The sequence below is a fragment of the Chroicocephalus ridibundus genome, chromosome 5, assembly GCF_963924245.1.
Source record: "Chroicocephalus ridibundus chromosome 5, bChrRid1.1, whole genome shotgun sequence".
In the NCBI taxonomy this organism is placed as follows: Eukaryota; Metazoa; Chordata; class Aves; order Charadriiformes; family Laridae; genus Chroicocephalus; species Chroicocephalus ridibundus.
In genome coordinates this window covers 69,385,651-69,410,523 of record NC_086288.1, presented here as the reverse complement: position 1 = coordinate 69,410,523, position 24,873 = coordinate 69,385,651, and the positions used below count along the sequence as shown (strand labels likewise).

At 40.7% G+C, this 24,873-nt stretch overlaps 1 protein-coding gene across 1 annotated transcript; it reads left to right on the top strand.

Annotated features, from left to right (window-relative positions):
* The first annotated feature begins 13,130 nt into the window (after nucleotides 1-13,130).
* On the top strand, nucleotides 13,131-20,950 carry GNPDA2 (glucosamine-6-phosphate deaminase 2). The gene is made up of 8 exons (XM_063336240.1): nucleotides 13,131-13,268; nucleotides 13,467-13,616; nucleotides 14,874-15,041; nucleotides 15,352-15,449; nucleotides 15,966-16,148; nucleotides 16,481-16,665; nucleotides 16,761-16,935; nucleotides 20,224-20,950. The coding sequence occupies exons 3-8, from the start codon at nucleotides 14,914-14,916 to the stop codon at nucleotides 20,280-20,282; spliced, it is 828 nt and encodes a 275-aa protein (XP_063192310.1). The 5' UTR covers nucleotides 13,131-13,268; nucleotides 13,467-13,616; nucleotides 14,874-14,913; the 3' UTR covers nucleotides 20,283-20,950.
* Nucleotides 20,951-24,873: the final 3,923 nt, after the last annotated feature.

Genomic DNA, 24,873 nt, shown 5'->3' with positions numbered 1-24,873 from the left:
GGACTAAAAAAGCACTTTTCAGAGAGAGGTGCATCGCTTTCATACACTGAGTTTGCACAAAAAGTTCGCATAAAAATTTGCAGATAGAAAAGGCATTTAGGGAGAATGCAGACACCTACGCTCACAAGAACAACCCAAAAAATCTCTGCCATACTTGCCTCGGTTCTTGAGAACAGCAGAGCACAGCTTTCTAATGTCCTGGTGCTCATTTTCTGACTGAAGTTGTTTGCAAGTCAGAAAGTCGGCATCCAGAAGCTAAACCTCCTAAGCGCCCAGTTTGCTGGGCACACATCTGTCTGCGCACCTTGCACTGCTGATGGACTCTTGATTGACATTAACACAGAAATTAATTAATTTCTGAATTAATATAGAAAAAGCCCAACTGACCACTTTTGAGACTCACCACAAAATTATTATCTGTGATGGAAGTGGTATAATTTTACCCAGCTGTAGAAAGGAGCATAAGATATTTCTGAGAGATCATCCCAGAACACCTGTGTTACTGGGAGTTGGAGGGATTCAGCCACCACAGGTCAAATCTTGGTGAAAACTCTGAGCTGCCTTCCACAGACCACTTATGTCCACATAAGTTTGAGAGGAATTGCCCACAGTAGCCTCTGTAATTTCCTTTCCAGTGATTTTACCATTTCCCAGGGATAACACTTCATCAATTAAAGGTCAGGGCTTCTCTTGGAATTTCTGTTGCATTTCCTATATATGGCCAAGAAACTCCAGTATAAATTGACCTGTAGCTTCAAGGAGTCTGAATAAGTTCCTGTAAGAAATAACCCTCCAGCGACAGAGTATCTGGAATGCTTTTGTCCTCCTACCTGCAAGGCAGCAGGAACAGTGGTGTGCGATTATGCGACTGTTTTCACTGGACTGTGGCCTTCGCAGCAAGAGGCACGTATGAACACAGAATGACATATATTCAATTTATTCCAGGGGAGTGGGAATGAGCCCTTGATTCATCCATTTGCATATAATCCCACAGAGAAACATTCTATGAAGGGCCAAAGCCTGTGTCAATGTGCTGATAGTCTTGCATAACTCTCATGAATCACATGTATGATACACAACTGGGTCAAGAAAAGAGCTAGCTGCTCATTTCCAGTATGTGGCTTCCACAGAAATTCTCTGCCACAACTGTGGAAAAAAAACAAAACCAAAAAACTCACTTCTTTATTTAAATGCCACACTCTTTTTTTAATCTTTTTTCCTTTTATTTTCCTTCTTTTTTTTTTACTTCAGAAATATCCTCCTAGGACGATGTGTGCATCCCACTTTTAGCCAATGTCGGTGCCATAACAACATCTCCGTGACATAGCATTTATTGAAAATGACAGCCTGACAGATGGCAGGGCAAACCCTTTAATCCTAGTTCTTGACAGTGTAGTAGGTTGCACATCTGATGCCAAAGAATGTTGTCCTCATGTACGCAAAGCCATGTGCTCCCTGAAGCCTTCAAACTCCTAAAGATACGATGGAGGTGTCTCAGTTGTTGAAAAAAATACCATGCACCCTCACATGGTTATTAAAATGTCTTTGGTATGATACATACTGCATGATATAGAACCTTAATAGCTGAAGAGCTAGACAGAAAGGAAGAGGGAAAGGATGTAAGCGGAAGAGAAAGAAAATGACAGATTTTGAGGAGAAATTGTCAAAAAGTTCATTCCACGCAACTGCGAGGGAACAGCAGCTGACCACTGCAACAGGCCACAGGCGACAAAATGTTCCATGGAACATCTTTCAGGTCACCAACTGCCAGAATTAGGAAATCAGAAAAATGAGATGCACAAGCAATTTCTATAAATTAGTCACTACAAAGAATCTCTGAATCAGAATTTTACTTTACAATTACTGTCCAAATTAAAATTTCAGACTTAAATAGCACAGCATAACATTTCTTTGTTACCCTCTGCACTGGAGGATCACCAGAGGAATTTCCAAGCCAGAAGTCTGGGGTCTCCACATGCAGGAAAGATGGAGACTTCAAGCACGTGTCCTGCCTTTCAGAACAACTTCAGGGACTATGTGGTGAAATACGTAACTGTTTAGTTGCTGCTTGCCCTGAATACACTGCTTTACCCGGGTGCTAGCAGCTGGGACTCAAGTGAGGAGTACAAGATTCAGAGGTAATGGTCTGGGCTAGAGTCCCTGCCACTGAAGTGAGCGACATTCATAGCTTCTTGTGTACAACCACTGCCCCACAAACCAGTATGGTCATGCAGACCCACTCCCCTTTGAATCGGGGGAGAGGTGAAGCTCGGAGGCACCTGAAGTGGGAATTGGGGAAGGAGAGGAAACCACTACCATTTGGGCTTTGATGAGGAAACAGAAGGGTGAACTGGAAAAAGAGGAGGTCAGGCAACCTCTCTGGGGGAAGTTCACTAGATGAGGTGGGGTAGCACAAGAAGCACAATGAAACTTGTAGAGGTAAAAGGCTTTGCAAAGTAAATGCATGTGAAAACCTGTAAGAGTCCATCACATAACTTAAACACTGACACAAACTTCTTTTTGGACCATTGTGCACAGAGATGACACCCAACCGTATATGACGGGTTGCCGGTTCTGGAGGCAGCACAACCATTCTTCTTCTCCATATCGCTTCCTCTCTCCAGTGGTTATCTCCCACAAGCCCATCTTCACTTTTCTCTTAGGGTCTCTCACCTTTTCTTTATATTTCCAGCTTACACTTTTTTCCACAGCATTGACCAACAGCATGTTCTTCTCGGCTGGCTTCTGCTGCATCAGGAATGCTCCCCCTCAATAGATAAATTTGCAAGCCAGCAAATTTTAATTTCTTTTTTGTAAGAATACAAGAACAGCTGTACTGGGTCAAAGCAAAGGTCGATCTGGCCCAGCAGGTTTTATGATGGGAAAAGGAATTTTGTAGGTGCCATTTGTTTTTGAACTGGAAGCAGCTGAAAGGACAGAGGTAACCATGCCGTATTCTTAGTCAAAGAGCATTTGACATATCCCCAGAATGAAGAGAGAAGATTTTTGTTAAGGAAGAGTGGTCATCTGTATGCAAAAAAAGTCAGTGTGATTTGTTCGCACTACACTCTTACTATACATCAGTGAACTGACTCCTTCCAACCATTTGTGGCTTCTTGTTTGTGGATTCATGCCTTGCCTAAATTGAAATCAGCAGGAACATCTACTCCTAGACATAATCTGGCTGTGTCAGTTGCCAACAGCAATTACGGAAACTCACGGGGAACATTGGCTGCAGGTTACTGAAACAGATGTCAGTTGTAGCAACACAGGCATGAGGCTGAATTTCACAGTGCAAGCAGCCCGACGTGCCATGTCTAAGTTCCAACAGCTCCGGACACAAATCAGACCAACAGCTAAAATTCACAATTTGCAACCATCACTCACAGCAACCCCCACCTTCATTTGTAGAATCACATACACATTGCAGTATTAAAATGCTTTTTTATTTCCTAGTAAGGTTTTATAACCTTACCAGAGATATGAAAAGCAGAGAGGAGACACGACAACAAGCAATTATAAACACAGGCTCATTCCTATTAGAGGACTAGTCATTGTAGGAATAAAGCTAATAAAATTTGGAGATTAATCATACTGGCAGGTTTGGTTTTTTTTAATATTTAATTTTAAAGCATATGGCAAGATATGTTTCTGCACATTTTGTGTTATCATCACTCACAAATGTGCACCCTTTTTAATTCACATATCTGCTTCTGTACAGTTGAAAAGAGGAAAATATTTTGAAAATGCTGAATATGCTAATTCAAATAATCAGTACAGGCAGGTCTACCTCATGTTAAGATCTGGCCTGGGTCTGCCCCTCCTTGTTTCACAATCTTATGGCCACAAGTACAGGTAAAAACCCTAAGACGAGAACAGGCAGAGTGAGTTTTACCACAGCTTTGTATGCAGAACCAGTCAGGGCCTGGGATCTACAAATTCTTCAAACACTTTACAAACCTGCAGGTCACCCCAGCTCCCCGCGTATGACCTCTTCTCTCTCAAACTACCCCAGAGAGAGCTACAGGAGGTAAAATGCAGCCTGTTTTCTGCATTATCTGAACATCCTGGGGGAGTGCTAGAGCAGCCTGAAAAAACCAGCTCCTCACGAACTACCTGTTGTCCTACTAAACACAGTCAGCCACCAACCTGAAACTTCTGAAAGGAGTTCAGCATAAAGCACAAGTTGTCCACTAACAAGTAGAACAGTCATATCATTGGCAATATGCAAATTAACTGAAATGGAGCACTATCATCAACATTGCTTAACAGAATGAAAATAACCTGATGCCAACAAGCAGTGTGACAGCTACAGAAGCCTGGGACTAGTTTTACATGGAGCTAGACAAATTACTCATTGAAAACTGTCTTTAGCAGTTGTCTACATTGTTCAAATGAGGACTGCCTATCCTTCCTACCAGAGAAGGACGTCAAACATGGTAAAGCCTCAGCAGAGGAAAATGGAATGAGTGTGATCTTTAAGGATGGCACACTGACCATGGGGAGGCACACTCATATCAAGTCTTGAGTGCAAATTCTTAACCAAAATGAGTATTTGAACTAAAAGGGGAAAAGGAAAAAAATCGAGTTATCTTTAGCTACTCAAGTAGCAGCGACATACCATAACTCCCTGCTCAGGTGAGTCGTGTGGCCATGCCTACGCCACCCTTACATCCATCCCCACAGGGAGAGAGGTTACTTTTTGTCAAATTGTCTGTGGGTGCAACTCCAGGTGCCGAGAGCTCAGCAAACAGTAGCCATCCTAAGTGTTTGCCCATGCTTTCCTGCCTTTCCTACTTTGTCACTACGTGATTTGCCTCCCTGCGCCCCTAGAAGATGCGGGAAATGCTGGAGTGACAGATCCTTTCTGCCTGCTCTGCCTACCTAAGCCAGATCCTGGAATAGTTTCAAGCTTCCCCAAGTGTCTGCTAAAAACAACATTTAGAGCCAAAGGTAATGTCAACCACAAATTTATTTCCCTTCCCATACTGCACTAACCTTGAGGTGAATTAAGATGCACACGTTTTTTCATATTCTGTCTTTTGTGCCAGTATTATCGCACCTGTAGAACAGAAATAGATTTTACAGGTTTTGAAGTAAATGGGTTGCATTCCATATGTATTTTAGATCCTCAAAAAAGAATATGTATTTGGAAAGCCTGGCTCCACAAGGACTTTGTTAAAGAACTAAAGGATGCAGAATCACGGAGTCAGGGACAATTCTGGCCTCAGGTCTTTCAACTGCTGATCACCACCTCCTTAGCTTGAGAGGTGGCGATAGAAATCAGACGAGCCAAATAAAATAATGGGCTATTTCTGGTTAGTACAATAAAAGATACTTTCTGGAGGCTCTGTCATTTTCAAATATCCTTGTTCATCCAATGTTTCATCACATGACCACTCAAAAGAAACAGACCAAGGTAACTTTATGACATTTCTAGAGGGAATATTTAACGTCATAACAATTTACATCTCTCAAAGTTCAAAAATATACTAACAAATTGATGAAAATGATCAGCCCTTTCCAGTGCCACAGGGAAGTTTTGACTGGTCCCAGGATAGGGTTAGGATGGGTGGGAACCACCCCAGCCACACACCTGCATTCCCATAGGAGATCCAAGGGTCCTCATATGAGAGCAAAAATCCTGCAAAAAAAAAAAGAGCAAAAGTCAGCTATGCATTAGAGGAGAAAAAGGGTTTCTAATCGAGGCTCAGCTGGAGATCTGCTGTTTTATTCTGGAACTGCATGAAGCAGGTCCATACACAACCACAAATGGCTCCTGTTTGTAGAGGTTAAAAAAAGAATTCTCCTGGGAGAAGAATTTGCTTAAGCCTTCTCTGTTTTCTCAGTTCATTTGTGACATACCCAGGTGGGGCAGGAACTATTATCTTCCCTTTGAGGAAATAATGACCTAGGTAGGACCCAAGCTCCAGCAACTGCACTGCAGGACAACCAATTTCACAGCTCTACTTCAGTGTGTTGTTACAGCTAAGTGGGTTCAGAAAGCCTCTGCTTAAAATGGTAGCGCAATAAATACCAAGTCAATCCAGATAAACACCCATCAGTAGTTTGCAGCATATTCGGCAAAACAGATGCAAATACACACCTGATCTTCTGCTCAAGCCATACCTCAGTCTAGCCTGACTGACTGGCCAACGTGGCAAAGGATACCATCAGTTTCCAAAAAAACAAAAAAAGTTCTATATATTGAAAGAAATTACCTGGAAAAAAAATCATATATGAATTTCCCTTTACTGGAGTCTATATTATTTTTATAAATATGAATTATTTTTTTTGTTTGGAAAGGAGTATAAAGTTGATTATTACCGATTCACGCCAACCATTGAAGCAAAGACACAAGCCAGTAAGGCTTTGGAGAAGAGGAGGCATTTAACACTGAGTATTTAACGAACTCGTGATTTGCGACGCCGAATTGAGAGGTTAAAACGGCCACGAAAGCGCAGCAGGAGCGGTCCCTAAGGGAAGGCAGGGATGTGGGGAGAATACACCACGGAAATCGGCTCGGGTGGGATCGGCCCCGCTCGGCGTCCCCCTGCTGCCCCCTGGCGGCCGCGGCGCGGCATCGCCCCCAGCCCTCCCAGGGAGGAACGGCGCAGCTTGTTCCATACAAAGTCCGTCTGCTAAAATAATGACATTTTAAGAAGAAAAAAAAAAAAAAATCTTAAAAAAAAAAAACAACCAAGGGTGATATTTGAAAGGTTTATTCAATGCAGAGAGAGATAATAAGTCCAAACGGTGTTTCTTGAAGCCATCTTTTCAGCAAAGTCAATCTCATAAAAAGGAGCGATGTTAAATCAGATGCAACACTATTCTCCTTACAAGTACTAATAAAAAAACACCGAGCAGGATATTTCTGGTTATCTCCCTTCATCTTCGAAAGCCTAGCATGAAACCTTAAATCCTGCTTTAGTTTTGCACAAACACTGTGCAAAACAAAGGAGAACATTTCCACAAGCACTAAGGACTCACAGAGTTTCTCAATACTCGTATTTAGCCAGAAACATGTGAAAGCACGGAGCCGACTGGTACAGGATGGCCTGGGGATAAACTAGTAAAAAGTCTGGTGGATGCAAAAATCCCATTTCCCATATGCGTAGCTGGAATAGGACGGAGTCTTAAACACATCCTGCATATTTTTGTGCCCAATCTCATGAATATCTCTGCAGAAAGACCAACTACCTCTGCTGTTTTCTCACCAGCATCAGGGTCAGGCCCTCCCGCTCTCTGCACTTTACCATGGCCTCTCTATCCTCTCAAAACACGATGGTAGAGGAGGCAGAGAAGTGCAAGCAGCCGCCTATTTGCCTGACAGTATATTGTGACACAGAACTACGGATATACCGTGGGCCTGCATTATGACCTCCCAAGAAAAGGTAATCAGAATATTGATTTTCCCACCGTGTGTGAAGTTAAAACAGAAAGTCGATTCACATAAGAATCTGAAATGATCAATGCTAGCTAAATTTTGAAATACTGCCAACTGGGCTGCAATTCATTTGATGCCATATTCATATATTCACTCCATATTCACTCTGTACAAACCTCCATATTCAGGCTATTGACATTTTTCTGAAGGAGATATTTAAGATTAGCTAGAATCCAACCGCCCAGGACAGATGTCTTATTCCCCCATCACTCAGCAGACCACATTCTGGCGCTGGTCCTGCAGATGGTGTCAATCAGCCCACCCACGCTTCAATCAGGCTGCCTAACTGGGCAGACAAGAGTCAGCACACTGAGCAGATACCCGTATGGAAATCCCTTGTCATTCCCTCCTGCTCCTTAACAGCTAGGACAGGACACCTCGCAAAAACACCTCAAAAACAATCAGTCTTCTTGACTTATAGAATTTCTATGAAGCACAAGACTAAGCAGAGATTATCTGTAGAAGGAAAAAAAAAACAGTGCCCCCCCAGTCACACAGTGCTCAAAGTAAGGGCACTACTTTTGTCTTAAGCCTTCAAAGGACTGGCACAGGCTGCCCAGAGAAGTGGTGGAGTCTCCGTCTCTGGAGACATTCAAAACCCACCTGGACACGTTCCTGTGCAACCTGCTCTGGGTGACCCTGCTCTGGCAGGGGGGCTGGACTAGATGGTCTCCAGAGGTCCCTTCCAACCCCAACCATTCTGTGATTCTATGACCCTGTGCTTGGTACCCTTTATTTCTACCTTTAGAAACAGCTTCAGCTCACAAAAGATACCATAAGAGTCAAGAGGACTACCTGTTGTGTGAATTCAGCCCAGTCATATTCCTGGAAGGGCTGGAAATGCTCGCTCCTTTGGCCCAGGGGAGGAGCAGATTAGGAGAGAGGAGAGAAGACAGGACAGAAATGGTGAACATCTAAACTGTGCACTTGGAAAGGAAAAGGCTTAAACAGCAGCTGAGAGCACTGCCAGAAACTTCTCTCAACAACATCCCTGCACACATCAAAAACGATCCCCACTACAGGGGCACGGCCAATGCCGATTTATCCCCTCATACCTACGAGGCGGCGGAGGCTCGCATCAGTAACGAGGGGAAGTTCTGGTCTGCAGGTAATGTCGCAGGCAGCTCTGCTGCTGGTTCAGAGACTCCTCAATGCCTGAGGAGACATATCCTGGAATTCCAGACACACACGGGAAAATGATCAGCATCAGCTCTCCCTACGTGGCAAAACGAAGTAGTACCGAGTAGAAAACTCCAGCACTGAACCCATACTCTGACAAACTGACTGAGTTCACCAGCAATAAGGTAACAGGATGATGGTACGATATTTAAGTCACACGCCTCTGCCTTCATCATCTTTAACGCTTACTCTGTAGTGATGGACTATTATGTTCAGAACCAGACTTTGGTACAGATTCTACCAGAATCCATGTAGTGGATTTTTTTATTTGCCACCAATACGTGGCAAATAAGAACAGAAATGGAAAACAAAAGCAAAGGCTGCCTATCTGTTACTACGCATAGGTTCACAAACTGCCTCAAAGTCTTGCCTGTGAAAATTAAGATGGTGCTAAACACTAGCTAGATGCTTCACTTGTACCTCTGTTGGCGTATTCCTGGCATCACAGAACCTGATGTTTCCTATTTTACTGGGAAATGGTTCCAAAGGGATTGTTGCATGAAACATAAAGCCAAAAGACGTCACATGCTATGTACCCCAGCTCACAGAAACGTGGTGAGACCTAACCAAGGAAGCTTTGAAGAAAGCTGTGACAAGTGCAGGGGTGCAAGAGCATGCGGCGCTACCTTCAGTCTTTGCAAGCAGTAAGCAAAGCTGCCAAGTAGGTTCAGTCCCCTTGGGCTTATGTCCAGAAGACAAACAAAGTTGCCAGAAATTCAGCATGTTTTAGTCAGAGAAAAACAGGTGGCTATTGACCCTGTGGCATTAAACGGAGCACCAGGGGTAACTACCACTGTCTTCACATTCTTTCAAACTCTGAAAATTAAAAAAAAAACCCACAACAATCCTCTCTCCGCTGCAGTTTTCCTCCTTCTCCCCATACAGTTATCACCTTCTAAAAGGTTTCAGTTGCTGTTATTTTGTATCCTTACTCTTGATTCACACAAGAGTATGTGTGTGAATCACACATTTTTCGTAATTCATAACATAATTCAGCACGGTGACAAGGGGTCTTAAGTTTTTTCAGCAATTACTTGTTTTTCAACCTCTACACTTAATGCCTTGGCAAATATCTTCATTGCAACCTTTCCGGCTTCTTTTTAGTCTTTCCTGCAAGTCAACATCCATTTGAGTAATTTTCCTTCATAGGTCCCAACTTAGGGGAGGATCCTTTGTTCTTCAAACTAAAAAGGAGAGAATCTGAAGGAAATAACCTTGTTAGGTTAACCTAACTCCTTACTAAGGAGTTAACCTTGCTAAAAGGCTGCATTCAGCCTAAGTTGCGGTGGCCCTCCCTAGGTAAAACTCAATGCAGCCTGGTTACTACTGAAGTACATCCAGTCTAAATTCCTAGTCACTTAAATGCAGGTTTTAAAAAAGGTATCACAAAAGTCACATGATCATAGCAGATATATAAAAATCAGACCACCATGATGAGAGTAAAGGAATTAATATTTAACAGAAGGGGATTTTACAAAAAAAAGGAAAAACATTATCACAGAAAAACTTACGAGAAGCAACAGAAAGACAGTTGGATTTTAAATACCATGACTTGAGATTTAGAGAAATCCCTAGTCATGCTACTCAAGGAAACCTAATAAGGAATTAAGACTTTGCCTAATTGCTAGCAATAGCATTCAGTGCATACAGAGCATTTTGCATCTGCTACTAATTAGAAAGGAAAATCTGAAGAATGACTTGGGAAAAATCCCACCCTGTGCATTAGCATACTAACAAGGAGGCAGAATTGAATATGCTCACGGAAGACGGGAAATTTGTCTGAGAGTATGTCTAATAGAAGCAGTTGATAATATTGCCAAGTAGAAGGTTGTTCAGAATTTAGAGGCAGCAGGGAAAAGTTCAAGTTCCTCTGAGCGTAGAACAGTACATCATGTATTCTCTAACCTCCTGGATAATACGCAAAGTGAATTTTTAAGTTGTGGAAACCAACAGAACTTGTGTGAAAGACCTGTTTCTTATAACGACTCCACATGCAGAGTGATGAACAAAGCCAATGGACTACGGTAGGATACGGAATATATGGTAAGGTCATACCTACAGGGTAGAGCTAGGAATGGAATCAGAGATGGGAAGCATGAAAAGTTGAATAACGCTGTTCTGCCAAGGGAAAAGGGGGTAACATAAATGGCCATTCTTGCTGTACCATCCATTTGGGCAGGCTCCATTCTTATCTTGTCAAGGCAGCAAGTGTACACTAGAGTAAAACTCTTCAGAAACATCTTGAGATCAGGGTAGTGAGTAAAGATTCTAGAGAAGTAGAGAAGCCTGTTGTTGCTACTCTCAGGGGCACTGTAAAGCAGTGCCACACACAAGCTGGCAACACCGAGGATGCAAAGAAAGTGAATAGACAATCATAGTAGGAAGCTGATGAAGAGAGAAGCAGAGACGGACACTTGACCATGAGAAAATAATTAAGTACTCTCTGACACTGAGCTCACATTTCAGAGAAAGGACTCACCAAGGGAAGAAAAGGATCTCCCCTACAATTCTGGGGATATGATTTCAGGCCCATAGGTACCTAGGTGTGTAGTAACACCAAAGAAACGTGTTAACTAGTCTGCTATATGCAGAAGTAGTTTACCACTGAAGTGTTACACGTGGTCTATACAGGTAGGAAAAAACAGAATGGAAGTCTAGAGGCAAAACTACGTTGTTACATAGGATCTGAAAATCACAACCTCCACTGCAGCATACTCTGAAACAACGAGAGCAGCAGAACGTCAGAGCATGACTCGAGAAACAGTGCAAGAGGAAACAATATTCTTTAGGACCTGGTAAAATTTCCAAGATAAAGACTTTAAAGGAAGAACGGCCATGAGCTAAATTAAGTTGTTGATATTTGAAAGTTAAATTCAAACAAAAGGCAGATTCTGAAACAAAGGATATTTTTATTGGTTGCCTGCTAAGCCCCAGGGACTCCAGTAAGATATATTTTTCCTCATAAGCTAGCAAATGCAGCTTTGATGCCTTTGGCAAAGCATTACTCAATCATTCTAAACTACTTTGCAGTAGTTCTAGTCAGGTTACCAGAATGTATTATTACGTTCATGTATGACTCCAGATTTTTTTCTACGCACATCCACCCCCCTTTATTAGCTTTTCTCTCCTAAGCCTTCAGTCATGGTATTTTTCCTCAGCCAGTTATGCTCCTGCCCAGTAACCAGATTTATCCTGGTCTTCTATTACAGTAAGGCCTCGGTGAAGCCTACAGCATGTGCGTACACACATATTTAGAATTATGTAGCTTGCTCTTTTACATTTCCCCCCTCAGTTTCCCTACTGAATTCTGAAGAAGCACTCTTTAAGACTATTAACCCTTTCTCAATCAGCAAGAATCTATCACAGAACAGCTGTTTCGATTGTACCTCAGCTACATCTATATAATTGACTGTTTTTAAAGCAAAGAGAAGGAAGTTGATGCTTTACCTATTTTTATTTTTTTGTAGTAACTACAAACAGCTTCTTTTGTAGCTGCTTCAAGCAAATACTTAATTCAAAGTGGAGCTTTTCTCATTAAGAACTGTGTGCCACCCGCTTCCCATAAACAGGGTCTCCAGAAACAGGCCTCGTGCAGAGGCCTTACTCTAGTTTAGTCTATCATAGAATCACTGAATGGTTTGGGTTGGAAGGGACCTTAAAGATCACCCAATTCCAACCCCCCTGCCATGGGCAGGGACACCTCCCATTAGACCGGGCTGCTCAAAGCCTCATCCAGCCTGGCCTTGAACACCTCCAGGGATGGGGCATCCACAGCTGCTCTGGGCAACCTGTTCCAGTGCCTCACCACCCTCATAATGAAAAATTTCTTACTGCTATATAATCGAAATCTACCCTCTTTCAGTTCAAAACCATTACCCCATGTCCTATCATTACACTCCCTGATAAAAAGGCCCTCACCATCTTTCCTGTAGCCCACTGAGGTTCTGGAAGGGGCTATAAGGTCCCCCCTGAGCCTCCTCTTCTCCAGGCTGAACTTGCTCAGCCTGTCTCTCAGCCTGTCCTCACAGGAGAGGTGCTCCATCCCTCTGATCATCTTCACGGCCCTCCTCTGTACTTGCTCCAACAGATCCATGTCCTTCTTATTTTGGGGGCCCCAGAGCTGGACGCAGCACTCCAGGTGGGGTCTCACCAGAGCGGAGCAGAGGGGCAGAATCACCTCCCTCATCCTGCTGCCCACGCTGCTTTTGGTGCAGCCCAGGATGGGGCTGGCTGTCTGGACTTCGAGCGGACATTGACGGGTCACGTCCAACTTTTCCTCCACCCACCCCCACAAGCCCTTCTCCTCAGGGCTGCTCTCAACCCATTGTCCACCAGCAGCTCCCCTGGCGCTGCCCTGAGGGCAGGCACCTCCTCGGCTCAGCCCTACCCCGGCATCAGCCTCCCCTCACGGCCCGCCCGAGGTACTCTCCTTCCCGCCCCCACGGCCCGCCCGTACCGGGCCGCCCTCGCGCATGCGTGCGCCGCGCGCTCACTTCCGGTCGCCGCCAGGTGTTTCCGGGTTGCGCGGCGGGCGCTGTTGGCGGTGGCGGGGCGGGCGCTGGTCTCGGTCCCGGTCCTTGTCCCCGTCCTCCCTCCGGTGCCGCCCCGGCGCTGCTTGTCACCGCTACGGGCTCTGCTGGGGGTGAGCGGGGTCGGGCAGGGCCGGGTTCCGTGGTGGGGTGAGGCTGGGCCCTGCTGGCCGCGGGTTGTGGAGGGCCGCGGGGCCTGGGGCCGCCCTGGGGGGGCGTCGGGGTCGGAGGGAGGTGGGGGCGGGCAGGCGGGCGGGCGGGCGGGTAGTAGGTCTCTTCCTTTAACAACGTAGATTTATTGTCTCTTGGAGAGCATCACCATGTTGTCAGGGTAAAATCCGTAGAGCTTTGTGAGGCTGCCCCAAAGAGGCGGGATCTGGGCCTGGTGGCCGGCTTTCCTGCCCTCCTGGAGGAGGTGGTAGCGTTTTCGGCGGCTGTGGAGTAGCGTTGCCTCTGCAGAGGTGAGTCTGTCTCTCTGTCCCGGGAGAGGAGGCAGCGCAGCCAGCAAAGGGTGGTGTCTGTTTCCTTCCTTGTTTAGTGGGACAAACAGATGTTACCCTGTTGAGTACTGCTGTAACTTAATTCATATTTCTTCTACAGCGGGCCTTATTTTGGGTCAGCTAAGAGCTAGGGGGTGGTTTGGCACTTTGTTGGCCTTAGGCTTTCTGACAGCGATGTTGTTTTCTGACTAACGCCAGGCACACTTAGACCTGGGAAGCGAAAAGTAATACATTGCGAACTGGCCAAAGAGCCCGATAATTACGAGACTCTGTTAAGCAGAAACTCGTGGAAAAATGAGTTTTGCTTAATGCAAGAGATGCACTTGTACTTCTAGCAGCCAAGCTTGTTTTCTAGATAGTCATTTTAATAGTTGGTATAGTTGTACTCACAATCAGAGCCTATAAAAAATGACTGACTTCTTTTTAAAGTCTCCGTCTCCGGAGACATTCAAAACCCGCCTGGACACGTTCCTATGCAACCTGCTCTAAGTGACCCTGCTCTGGCCCCCCTGCCAGACTAGATGTTGGACTAGATGATCTCCAGAGGTCCCTTCCAACCCTGCCATTCAGTGATTCTGTTATGTTCTATTATGTTGAAAAAAAAAAAAGTGACCTTATGGGTAATTTTTCTGTGAATTGTAAAGATTTCAAATATCTAATGTTTTTTTTGCAGATTAATATATTTACTGAAGCATTGTTATGGAGCTAGAATGAGAGTGAAAGGAGTTTTAATTGTTTACTTCCAATTATGTATTTTGAATATAGAAGCATGGGGTTATTGTGGGCCTTATTTTTGAAATTTTAGGTATTCAGCTGGTTGTAAGAAACAGGAGTTCGTGTTTCTTTACTTACTTGTTTGCTTTTATTTCAAGCAGAGTATTTCCTCTTTTCTAACAGTAACGATTAAAAAATCGAAGTTCAAAATGGCTTGTTCTCATCTTGTTTTAGTGTTTTCCTACAAGTTACTTTAAATTAGTCTGTGAATTTTAATAAATATTTTGACTGTAATCTGTCACTTGGATCCTGTAGCTTTTCTTTTGGTTGTCCAACAGTCTACCTTGAACAAGAACTGCAAGAGTGCAATTTGCCTACGCAAGTGAAATATCCTTTATTTAGGTCATCGGTATAAAAGGTCATTTTTTACCTCTTCTGAAATCTTAAGAGTTTTACAATTATTCATAAGGTGCTTATTTTTAAAACTTTTGACGTTTTCTCCAGGTTTAAGTTTATTTTATCACACAAGTTCCTCACGGCCATAATGAGGCTAGTAATTCTTGAAGACTATGATCAGGCAAGCGAATGGGCAGCAAAATACATCTGTAATCGTATTATCCAATTCAAGCCAAGTCAAGGAAGATATTTCACGCTTGGTCTACCAACAGGCAAGTTTTATTCAAAGCCTATGTAAATGACTAAACCTAGAACTATGTTTGTATCATTGCTAACAGATACAGTATTTAAAAGAACACAAATGTATTTTTGGTAATACTCCAACATATTTCTTTTTAAATATGGATTTGGTTCATGTAAATAGTTGTGACAAAGTTTGAGAAGCTGAGAAATACTAAATGAGAAATAACAGATTTATTTTACGTTGAAAAGCGTTGTAGCAAAATTTGACTCTGAAGAGATTTAAATACACTTAAAATGTTGTGCGGATAGATAAAACAGTAGAAAAACTTTATTTAACAGGTAGTACACCTTTGGGATGCTACAAAAAGCTGATAGAATATCACAAGAACGGAGATCTCTCTTTCAAATATGTAAAGACTTTCAACATGGATGAATATGTGGGTAAGATGTGCTGATTATTTGAGAGCACGCTATACTGATAACTTTCTTCTGTTACTAAAACTGTTAAATACTTTGACAAAGCACAGAGTCAATCTAGATCTTTGTGCTTCTAAGTTAGACTTGCGTACATGGGGTCATCTGCATTTTTCTCTATTCTTTATCCACAAAAATGCAAATAATAAACTAGTCCAGGTGGATTCTGGGTTAAATTTAGTGCTTGTAAATTACTTTACAGTACATCTGTTGAAAGTGTGTTGTCACATAGTATTGTGACTGCATTTCTTTTCAAGACTTTACATTCTTTGTGATAAGACACATGCGAAGGGAATGTAAATAGATTACCTTGTGCATGCCAAAGGGAAACCTTTCTTCTCAATATAATTTCAAATGCTGCTTTATCTGACTGACTTAGGTTTGTCTTGCATGCCCTACGTTGGTTTACAAATAGACTAGAATTAAGGCTGTTTGGCTAAATCTTCTAATGGGTTGATTTCACTCTAAATTTCAAAATTTCAGGACTTCCCAGAAATCATCCAGAGAGCTATCATTCCTATATGTGGAATAACTTCTTTAAACATATTGACATAGATCCAAATAATGCTCATATCCTTGATGGGAATGCTCCAGACTTACAGGCGGAATGTGATGCGTTTGAAAAGAAAATTGAAGAAGCAGGGGGGATTGATCTGTTTGTTGGAGGTATGAGGAAATGCTCTATGGTTAGTTATGTTTCAAACAAATACACCAACTCTTTAATCGCTGTTTTCATAACTTAGCTAAAACCACTTTTTTCAATTATGGTGTAAGAAAGTTCTGTGACTAACAAAGAATCCATATGAATCTCAAAACAGAATGGTTGGTGTCCAAGTTTCTAATAACTTAATTTCAAGTAAGTTTTGAATGCTTTTTATTTAAAATGGGAAACCAAAAGGAAAAAATGAGTCCTAAAACTTTTTTATTCATTTACAATGTTTGAGGATATTTGTTGACTCTCAGGTCTGGAATGATTTACTTCTTTTAACTTTGAAAAGGCATTGGTCCAGATGGCCACATTGCATTCAATGAACCCGGATCCAGTTTGTCTTCAAGAACAAGATTAAAGACTTTAGCAATGGACACCATTTTGGCAAATGCTAAATACTTTGATGGAGACTTATCTAAAGTACCAACTATGGCGCTAACAGTTGGTGTGGGTACAGTGATGGATGCTAGAGAAGTAAGAACTCATTTAGTTCTAGTTGCATGTGTCTGTTTTCAAGACTAGTCGGTATTGATATTGGGATCGAAAGTAAAGATACCTTTGTTTTGCAGGTGATGATTCTTATAACAGGTGCACATAAGGCTTTTGCACTGTACAAAGCAATTGAAGAAGGAGTCAATCATATGTGGACAGTTTCTGCTTTCCAGCAACACCCTCGTACTATCTTTGTATGTGATGAAGATGCTACTTTAGAACTAAGAGTTAAAACTGTGAAGTACTTTAAAGGTGAGCACTGAATCAGAGGTTACAGGTATTTAAATAAAAAAAGTAAGCTATATTTAGTCTGAGCCTTCCAACACATTACAGTAGCTAATGTATATGTTATGTATTCAAAATACTAAATGTTAACTTACTGCTTCTGAATGGAAAAGTGCTAGGAGGCGTAACTTGTGTTCCTTACATTCCTGGCAAATCTACTTTGGAAAAATACTTCCTTTGCTTCCAATTTGAAATGATAGTTTAGTAATCTTCAGCTGTAAGTAAAACAGCAGCAGTCTGGTGTTCCAGAATATTGGTCTTAAATATACTGGAAAGTTTCTCTTAAAGAAAACTTGGTACATTTATTAATTCTGATATATTTTCATGCTTCTTTTGCTCTGTGCTATAATGTGCTGTCTAGTAAACTTGAATTGTGTGGTACAGACTTTGAAGCCACCTGAGGACCTTTTTCATACAGTGCGATTAGCATAACAATATATATGACTTTTAATGCATTGCAGGCTTCGGCTGTGCTCTTTGTATTTGTCGTAGGTATACTGAGGCAAGATTAAAGTTGGGATTTTTGATAGTCATTGAGAGTTCCTAGATGTGAATTCTGTTTCACTGAGACTGTAGAAGCTGAGAAAAGTAGTTTTCTCCTAACTATATTAGCACAGCAAATGCAATTGTGTAAATCTTTCTCACTAGCATGGATACTTGTAGTAGTTGAGGCAGCTGAGATCAAGATTGTAATTTATGAAATTATTTTTTAAAGCATTATTTCACCAGTGTCCATATATGCATTAGATTGCAATTCTGGCATTAACGTGATTTTTATCCTGATACCGTTTGTGGCCAACTTGTTAATTTTGGATTTTTTCAGTATGTTGTTCTTTGCTATGTATTGTGTATCAAGCTACTAGATAGTACTTATTATTGTTTACAACGACAAACTTCTTTAACTGCTTGGATGAATTTTAAACATTTTCCTGTATTTCATATAAACAAAAGCTTTGCTTGGAAAAGATACAAACCTAATGTAGAATTACTAGGTGTGAATGACACTGAACATTGCTTTTAAAAATCAAGGGCTAAAGTATATGAATGTGTGCTATTGTGTCACACTGTATTTAATTACCCTGTAATACAGAGCAATAGAATTTGTAAAAAGCTGTTTACTTTAAACTTGCTTAATTTTATCTATTCTCAAATCAGTGAGATTTTCCCCTTTTAAGATGGAGGAGAAATCAATGTGGGTCAAATTTGGAATTATTTCTGAATCTTGATCTTCAGGTTAGACTTCTTAAGAAGCTAGGTAGTTCTTAATGATTGCTAATTATGGCAGCTATTTACTGTGACTTTTTTTTTCACCATTTAAAATATCTCACGGTACTATGTGAAACATCTCAAATCTTTTTGATAATCAGGTACCGCACTGGCTGGTAACTAGAATAACTCTTATTCCCCTTCACTTTTTTCTAGCTTTCTGAAAACCTATTAGAGGCTAAAATTATCAAGTGTACTTAGATGTTCTCATTGGAAAAGGGAAAGGTAACTCTCCTGCAGAATGAAGCAGAAAATGAATTTTGAATTTACTAATTAGTCTGCAGATAAGTTAATTTCAGGATAGTTTTTCCGTAGTTGTGCATGCTTTTCTTAAAACTGTATGCAGATATCTGAATACAGTGAAACTTTCCTTTGAAATAATGGGTTTGGCATCTATCAAGTAAGGACTCTGCATATCTTTAAAAAAAGCTTTTGTTTCTGACTTTTTTTTTTCCTGAAACAATTTCAGGGGATTTAAATATCCTTCATTAAATATGGCAGAGGCAATACTTTGTAAGCATTTTTCATGCCTCTAGGAAGTGGGTAATTATCTCCCTTTCATTTCCCTTTTTTAGAAGAGAAAAACACTGGTAGGAAGTGGAATGCTTTAAAGTTCAAAACGTGGTTCTAGTTTGAGTAGTGTGTGCAGCTGTTACTCTTTCAGTACAAATGTCTTTTGTGTCAAAGGTATACTTAATATATTCTCATTTACTGTTAAACTCCTGAAAAATATTACTGGCTCGATCTTTCCCATGTACATCAACCCAATAGTTATCTTTCATGAAATCTAAGAAACTCTCTTCTTTTGTTACATTGCCTTCTAAGGTTGGCAGAATGTGTCACTAAGTGGAGAAAGATATAGTAACGCCTGCATTTTATATTAAATAGATACACACTGAATAGAACTAGGTGCTGCATAAAATGCCTTTTGTTGTGGTCATCTACAGTAATGACCTCAGATTGTATAGTTTTTCGAATTTAATGTTGCTGCAGTGACACTAAGTTTGCCACCAGATGCATCATGTAGCAAAGGTATTTGAATAGTCTTTGCCATAGATAATCGCTAAAATGTGCACTACTGTCAGACTTCTTTAATGGTTTTTAAGAAAAATTCTCTACTTTTAACGTTGCATATTACTCAAATTTGTAATTTTAGAAGTTAATCTTTAGTTTGGTGCTAAAATGGACTTTTATTTTGCAAATTGTGAACACTGATCAGTTGCTGTTATTAGTCCTTATGGCGAAATGAGGTTAAAAACATACCAGGGACTGAATGTCATATATACCTAGATGTAGGTAACACTTTTACTTGTAACAAAAAAAAAATAAATTGATCTTTTCAGCACTCTTCAAAATTAAAGTATCTGAATTGGGGGGAAAAAAAAATACTCCCCTAATCACAGCTATGGATGACTTGAATACGACCAGAAAAAGCCCAGCTAGAATAGAGAATAGTTGAACTACTGAAGTTCTGAATCTGCATTAACAGTCTGGATACATTTAGTCTGGTTTTGCCTGTCTGGGACCACAAGCACACTATTAATTACAAAGACAGTAATACCACAGTGCTAGAACATCGCAATTCAAGCTGTAAAAGCACCATCTGATTTTTATGACGGTTCGTGGTAGGAGAAAGTTTTATGTTGCTGTTATGCAGCTTTTAATACAAAGGAAGGATGGGTGGATCTCATGTATTCAATTAATTTGGAAGCATTCCAGATCTATTTTTTGATAGGTCTGTTATCAGAGAGCTGTCTCAGTGTAAAGCTCACTTTACACTGAAGGTGTCAATAGTATTCAAGTGATACAGGAGTACATATGCTGTCTTTAACTTCTGATTTTAAAGTATTTTAAATAGCCATTGTTATTCTCTTCGGTTAACTATTTAAAATGTATACTTTTGAGGCAAACTCCAGATAAAAATGTGGCTAGAAAGACATGTTGAAAAAGTAACTAATGTAAAGCTGGCATTGTTGCTTTCCCCCCAAGGTTTAATGCATGTGCACAATAAACTTGTGGACCCACTGTACAGTATGAAAGAAAACTGAAAGAAGACTTGAAGAGGAACTCCATGTGGGTCAACAGCAACAGTTTTAGGTAGCAGATGAGTTCACTGCTATGCAATATGCTGAAAACTGTTTAAAATGGGGAATCCTAGGTACTGTATTTTTTAAAAGGTCCAATATCTGTACATTCACATTCCATCTGTTTGTGTTGTGCATTTTGCTTTAACATTTGGAGCTCTGTTGTTGGCTGGTACATAACAAACAGAACAAACCTGTGGGAGACTGCATGTTACATAGGGGGGGAAAGCAGGGCACTTATTCTAGCACAGCAATGTAATGCATCTGCCTCGTGTTAGAGGAAACGATATTTTATTTCAAGGAATTTGTAATTCTTTGGCTTGATCAGCGTAACTACATTTTGCATTTGTGTCTCTAGGCAGAATGGTTTTGGCCTTTGTCAATACTATGGACTTGTAATAGTTGTACAATTTCTACTCTGAAATGTTCTGTTTACATTTATCTAATGTACACTGAGCTTTTGCACTTGGTTGCCTTAAATTTATCTTAAACAGTTTTTGGGCATCTCAAGTCCTGCTGTACAATTCAGGCAAATAAAAATACAAAAGCAGTGCCTAAAAATGCACCAAATTCTTGAAAGTTGTAACTTACTCCACAGATGATAAAAATATTAAACTTCTGCCATAGCACTTTTTCCTCTCATGTATTTCAAATTACTTTTAGGATTTTTGTATTTTTGGTAATTGAGCTTTATACATAAGGAAAAATCTGAATGTTCCTTTCTGGAGGTATCTGTTTAATTGTACCATTGATGTTACTATTAAATGCCTGGAAAGAGGTTAATTTACAGGAATATAATGTCTGCAAATTCAGTACGTGATCATTTAAAAGTCAACTGTTAATCACTTTGCAATAGTTACCTCTCATTGTATCATTGAGCTGTTACGAGGAATGTTATTTCCTACTTTGAATATAAGTAAAATATAAATCTACAATTCAAAATTGTTTTGTTTCTAATATAAATACTTCAACGTTTTGTGGAGAAACCTTGCCTGCCTCTTTTGTGAGGAAGTTAAGAATTTATTGATTTAGACTTTTTGCAGGGGGGGGAGGGGTACGCCCTTGTATAAAATTCTAACTGGGAAAAAGCGTAACAGAGCGTAACTTTAACAACTTAACTTTTCACCTCCCCAGACGATAGACAGGTAGCCTTTATTACAAACCACATTAGCCTTGTTTTACTGGCCCAATAGGCATAGTGGCTGCACTAAGAGGCATTTGGCCTAAATCCCTGGGCTGGAATAACCAAAAAGGGCAGGCTGTGCACCAGGGAAGCTGCCTTGCGGAAAGGGTGGACAGCAAGCTGAACGCAAGTCAACAGTGCAGCCACAAAGCCAAACCGGATCCTGGGCAGCATCCACCGGGACATCATTACTAACAGAGACAGATAGAGATATGATCATCCCACCGCTTGTCAGGCTGCAGCTGGAGTACTGTGCCCAGTTCTGGTCCCCACAATTCAAGAAAGACATGGGCAGACTGGAGAGGGCCTAAAGGATGGCTGCAAAGATGATTAAAGAGCTGGAGAACCTGCCGTATGAGGATTTTCTCCCTGGAAATAATTTTTTCATAACAAGAACAATCATTCAGGAATGTAGTATCATCCCCACTGCTGGAGGCTTTCAAGATGCTAGATGATCTCATCTAGGCTCACCTTTCCCATAAAGGGTTGGACCAGATGGTCTTTCAAAGTCCCTTCCAGCCTGGACTGTCCTGATTCTGGGAAATCACAGAAGAGCCTGTCTCAAGCAGCACAGGAAGACAGGCCTAGCGTTGGTTCAGTTTTTAACAGTAGATTGAACAAGCACAGGTTTAAAACAGGCTTTCAGGTTTAAGACTCAAGTTTTGCACTTGCTTTTTTGAAGCATAATGTAACACTGGGGAGAAAAAGCTTAAAAGACACTGCTTCAGGAGAGGGCTGTTACACGCATGACCCACAAAATGCACTGTTCGGCTTGCCCTTCCTAATCCTTACAGCTAAGTGAAGACTTTGCTTCATAAAATAAACACTTCATTACAAGAAATAATCTTGAATTTACGTTACTATTAAAGGAATTTAAGCATGTTTTTATCTTAACAATCATAATCCAGCTTGTGGCAAAATTGGGAATTCTGTTGAGGAAACCATAGCATTTAGGCTCAAGCATGAGTGGAAATTGATAGCTTTTACGTCCCTCTACTTCTAAAAGCTTTTCTTCCCTCCAACTCCTTATTTTTGTTTTTTATTCCAGAGCACCTGAGTCTTCTGCCTCTTTTGCCAAACTCAACAACTAAAAACCCTTTTTGCAGTCTCTCAAGACGTGTGAGACCACAGCATGAGTGTCTCCTCCCTCCATAACCATTGGAACTTCTGTGAAACACAGGCCAGTTTAAATACTGGTACAGTGGCAGCCGGGCTTGTCTGAATGGGGCTAGGAAGGGTTCTGCCTCTTTTCATCAATAGTCCTCAGTTGCTCCCCAGTCAGCTTCTGTTGTTATTTTTTAAGTTACGAATTCTACTGGATGTAGAATGTTCGTTAAGTCTTTTTTTTTTTTTGTACAACTACAGTTTCTATAATTTCAGTCCTTAAGATGCTTCCAGTTACTTTTTTCTGAAATACCCATTTTTCAATGACGGTACCTTCCAAACTTGCCAACTACTAAAAATAAGCCAACCCTGTAAGTTACATCAAGCTTTACCCGTTACCCTGCGGTCCATTGTTAAAATCTAAATAGCAAAGCAAGCACTTTCAAGGTCAGTAAGTCTTAAATTATGGATTCTTTGGTAAATGAGTAAATTCTAACTTAGCCTGGCACATCTACTTTAGCATTTTATTCTGCTTTTTCTCAGTAAAATTTTAAAGTACGTTTCAAAGGAGAGGGAGGAAAAAAAGTGTTACTACATAGAATCAGGTCATTTTGTGTCAAAAAAATAATACTTCATTTACTGCTCGAACAGTAACAATACTACTGAGTTCATTTAAAGTTCTTGCTCTCAGAACTAAGATTACATACAAGTCCAATCAGAATTAGACTACAAATTTGTATTTTTTTCCTGCTTCAGGTGACTATAATAAGGCTAAAAGACCGAGTTCGTGTAGTCTTATTCCCAAGGCAACTGCATGCATGTAACTTTTATTTAAAATTAGGTAACATATATTTGATGTGTCGTACTCAGCAACTATACGGAAGATTTGCCACTTGCATAATCTCTAGCTTACCTTTAGTTTCTGCTTTATTCCTCAATACAAAGCCAGGACTTTCTCTCTTTTAGGTCTATTTAAAGGGGTGGGGGGAATATTAAAAAAAAAAAGTTGCTTTAGTTCCTTTGTTCTTAGCAGGTAGTACTGTATCTGTACTTTCCTGAAGACAGCTCTGTACTTTCTAAAGGTATCTCTGTACTTTCTTAAATGCCATCTTTTAACATAGCATTCCCGTTAGCTTTTTAGGGGAGGACTAATAATTACGTTAATGATGGAGAGCCATCGTCCACAGCATATCTCCTGTGTTCAGTAGTAGCAGCAAGAGCTTAGGTACCTTTAATTAGAGATACGGGATAACCTTGTTCACATCCAGATCTTTGTTTTTTCAATACAGCTGGAAGAGCTTCAAATAAACAAAAAAAACAACAAAGAGAGCCAAACCACAAAAGTATCAAAATTCCCTCTCTCCTTTTCCTGTAGACTCCGAGAGTAATACTGGTTGAAAGGGACCTCTGAAGGTGTCCAATTCCCTTCCTCCAAGGATTTTCCCAGTTCATCCTTCTACTCGGGTTGAAATAAAAGAACTAGCTTGTGATTAATCAAGCTCAAACTGTATTTGCAAGCCTAGATTTAAGAACAGCCTTTCCTGGTGACTGAGTACTTTCACAGGTGCTACTAGCAATTTGTTCTCTAAAACCTATTTAGTAACAAGAAGAGAAAATCTGTGAAGACCCAAATTAGTCCCTGAAGATCTAAACAATAGGTTAGAAGCTTCTGGAGGTGGGCAATGCAGTTGTAAACACAGAATATAGGATGGTCATTAACTGGTGTTAATGATTGCTTTGTTTACACTTCCAAAAGCAACAGCTTCCATTAAGCACGCTTAACTACAGCTTTCAAGTGAGAACTCACTGACAGACTTCAGTACGTGAACGGCGTAAGTAAAACTTCAACAAGTATACCAAGACAGGTTCTAACCAAACCTCCAGGCCAAAGGAATTCATCAAGGCCTGAATTGGTCTTACTGGTAGAGTAGTTTTAATAATCGTGTGTTTTAATACATTAAAACTTAGGATTTCTTCAGAGATTAGCATAGCTAGGTTGTATTCACGGTAAAGTGACACTTTAAGGTGTGGTACATTAAAAAAAGTCACCATCAGTTTTTCCCGATGTGATTTCCCAACATCATGATTTGCTGAAAACAGCAACTTTAGAAAGTAAAACAGGAAGCAGCTTGATATTTTTGTGGTAACAGTTCAAACTTTTAAAAAAAAAAAAAAAAACAGCAGTTTGTCTATACATACCTTTCAATTATTTTTATAAACTTTTTCCCACGTGGTGCCTGTTCTCTCAAAGACTTGCAATGCAAAAAT

Bases quoted from the DNA above. Each gene is read 5' to 3' on its own strand.
- GNPDA2 (XM_063336240.1), top strand. From the start codon at position 14,914: ATGAGGCTAGTAATTCTTGAAGACTATGATCAGGCAAGCGAATGGGCA. The intron at 15,450-15,965 runs GTAAGATGTGCT...TCAAAATTTCAG, and splicing joins CAACATGGATGAATATGTGG to GACTTCCCAGAAATCATCCA. The intron at 16,149-16,480 runs GTATGAGGAAAT...AACTTTGAAAAG, and splicing joins GATTGATCTGTTTGTTGGAG to GCATTGGTCCAGATGGCCAC.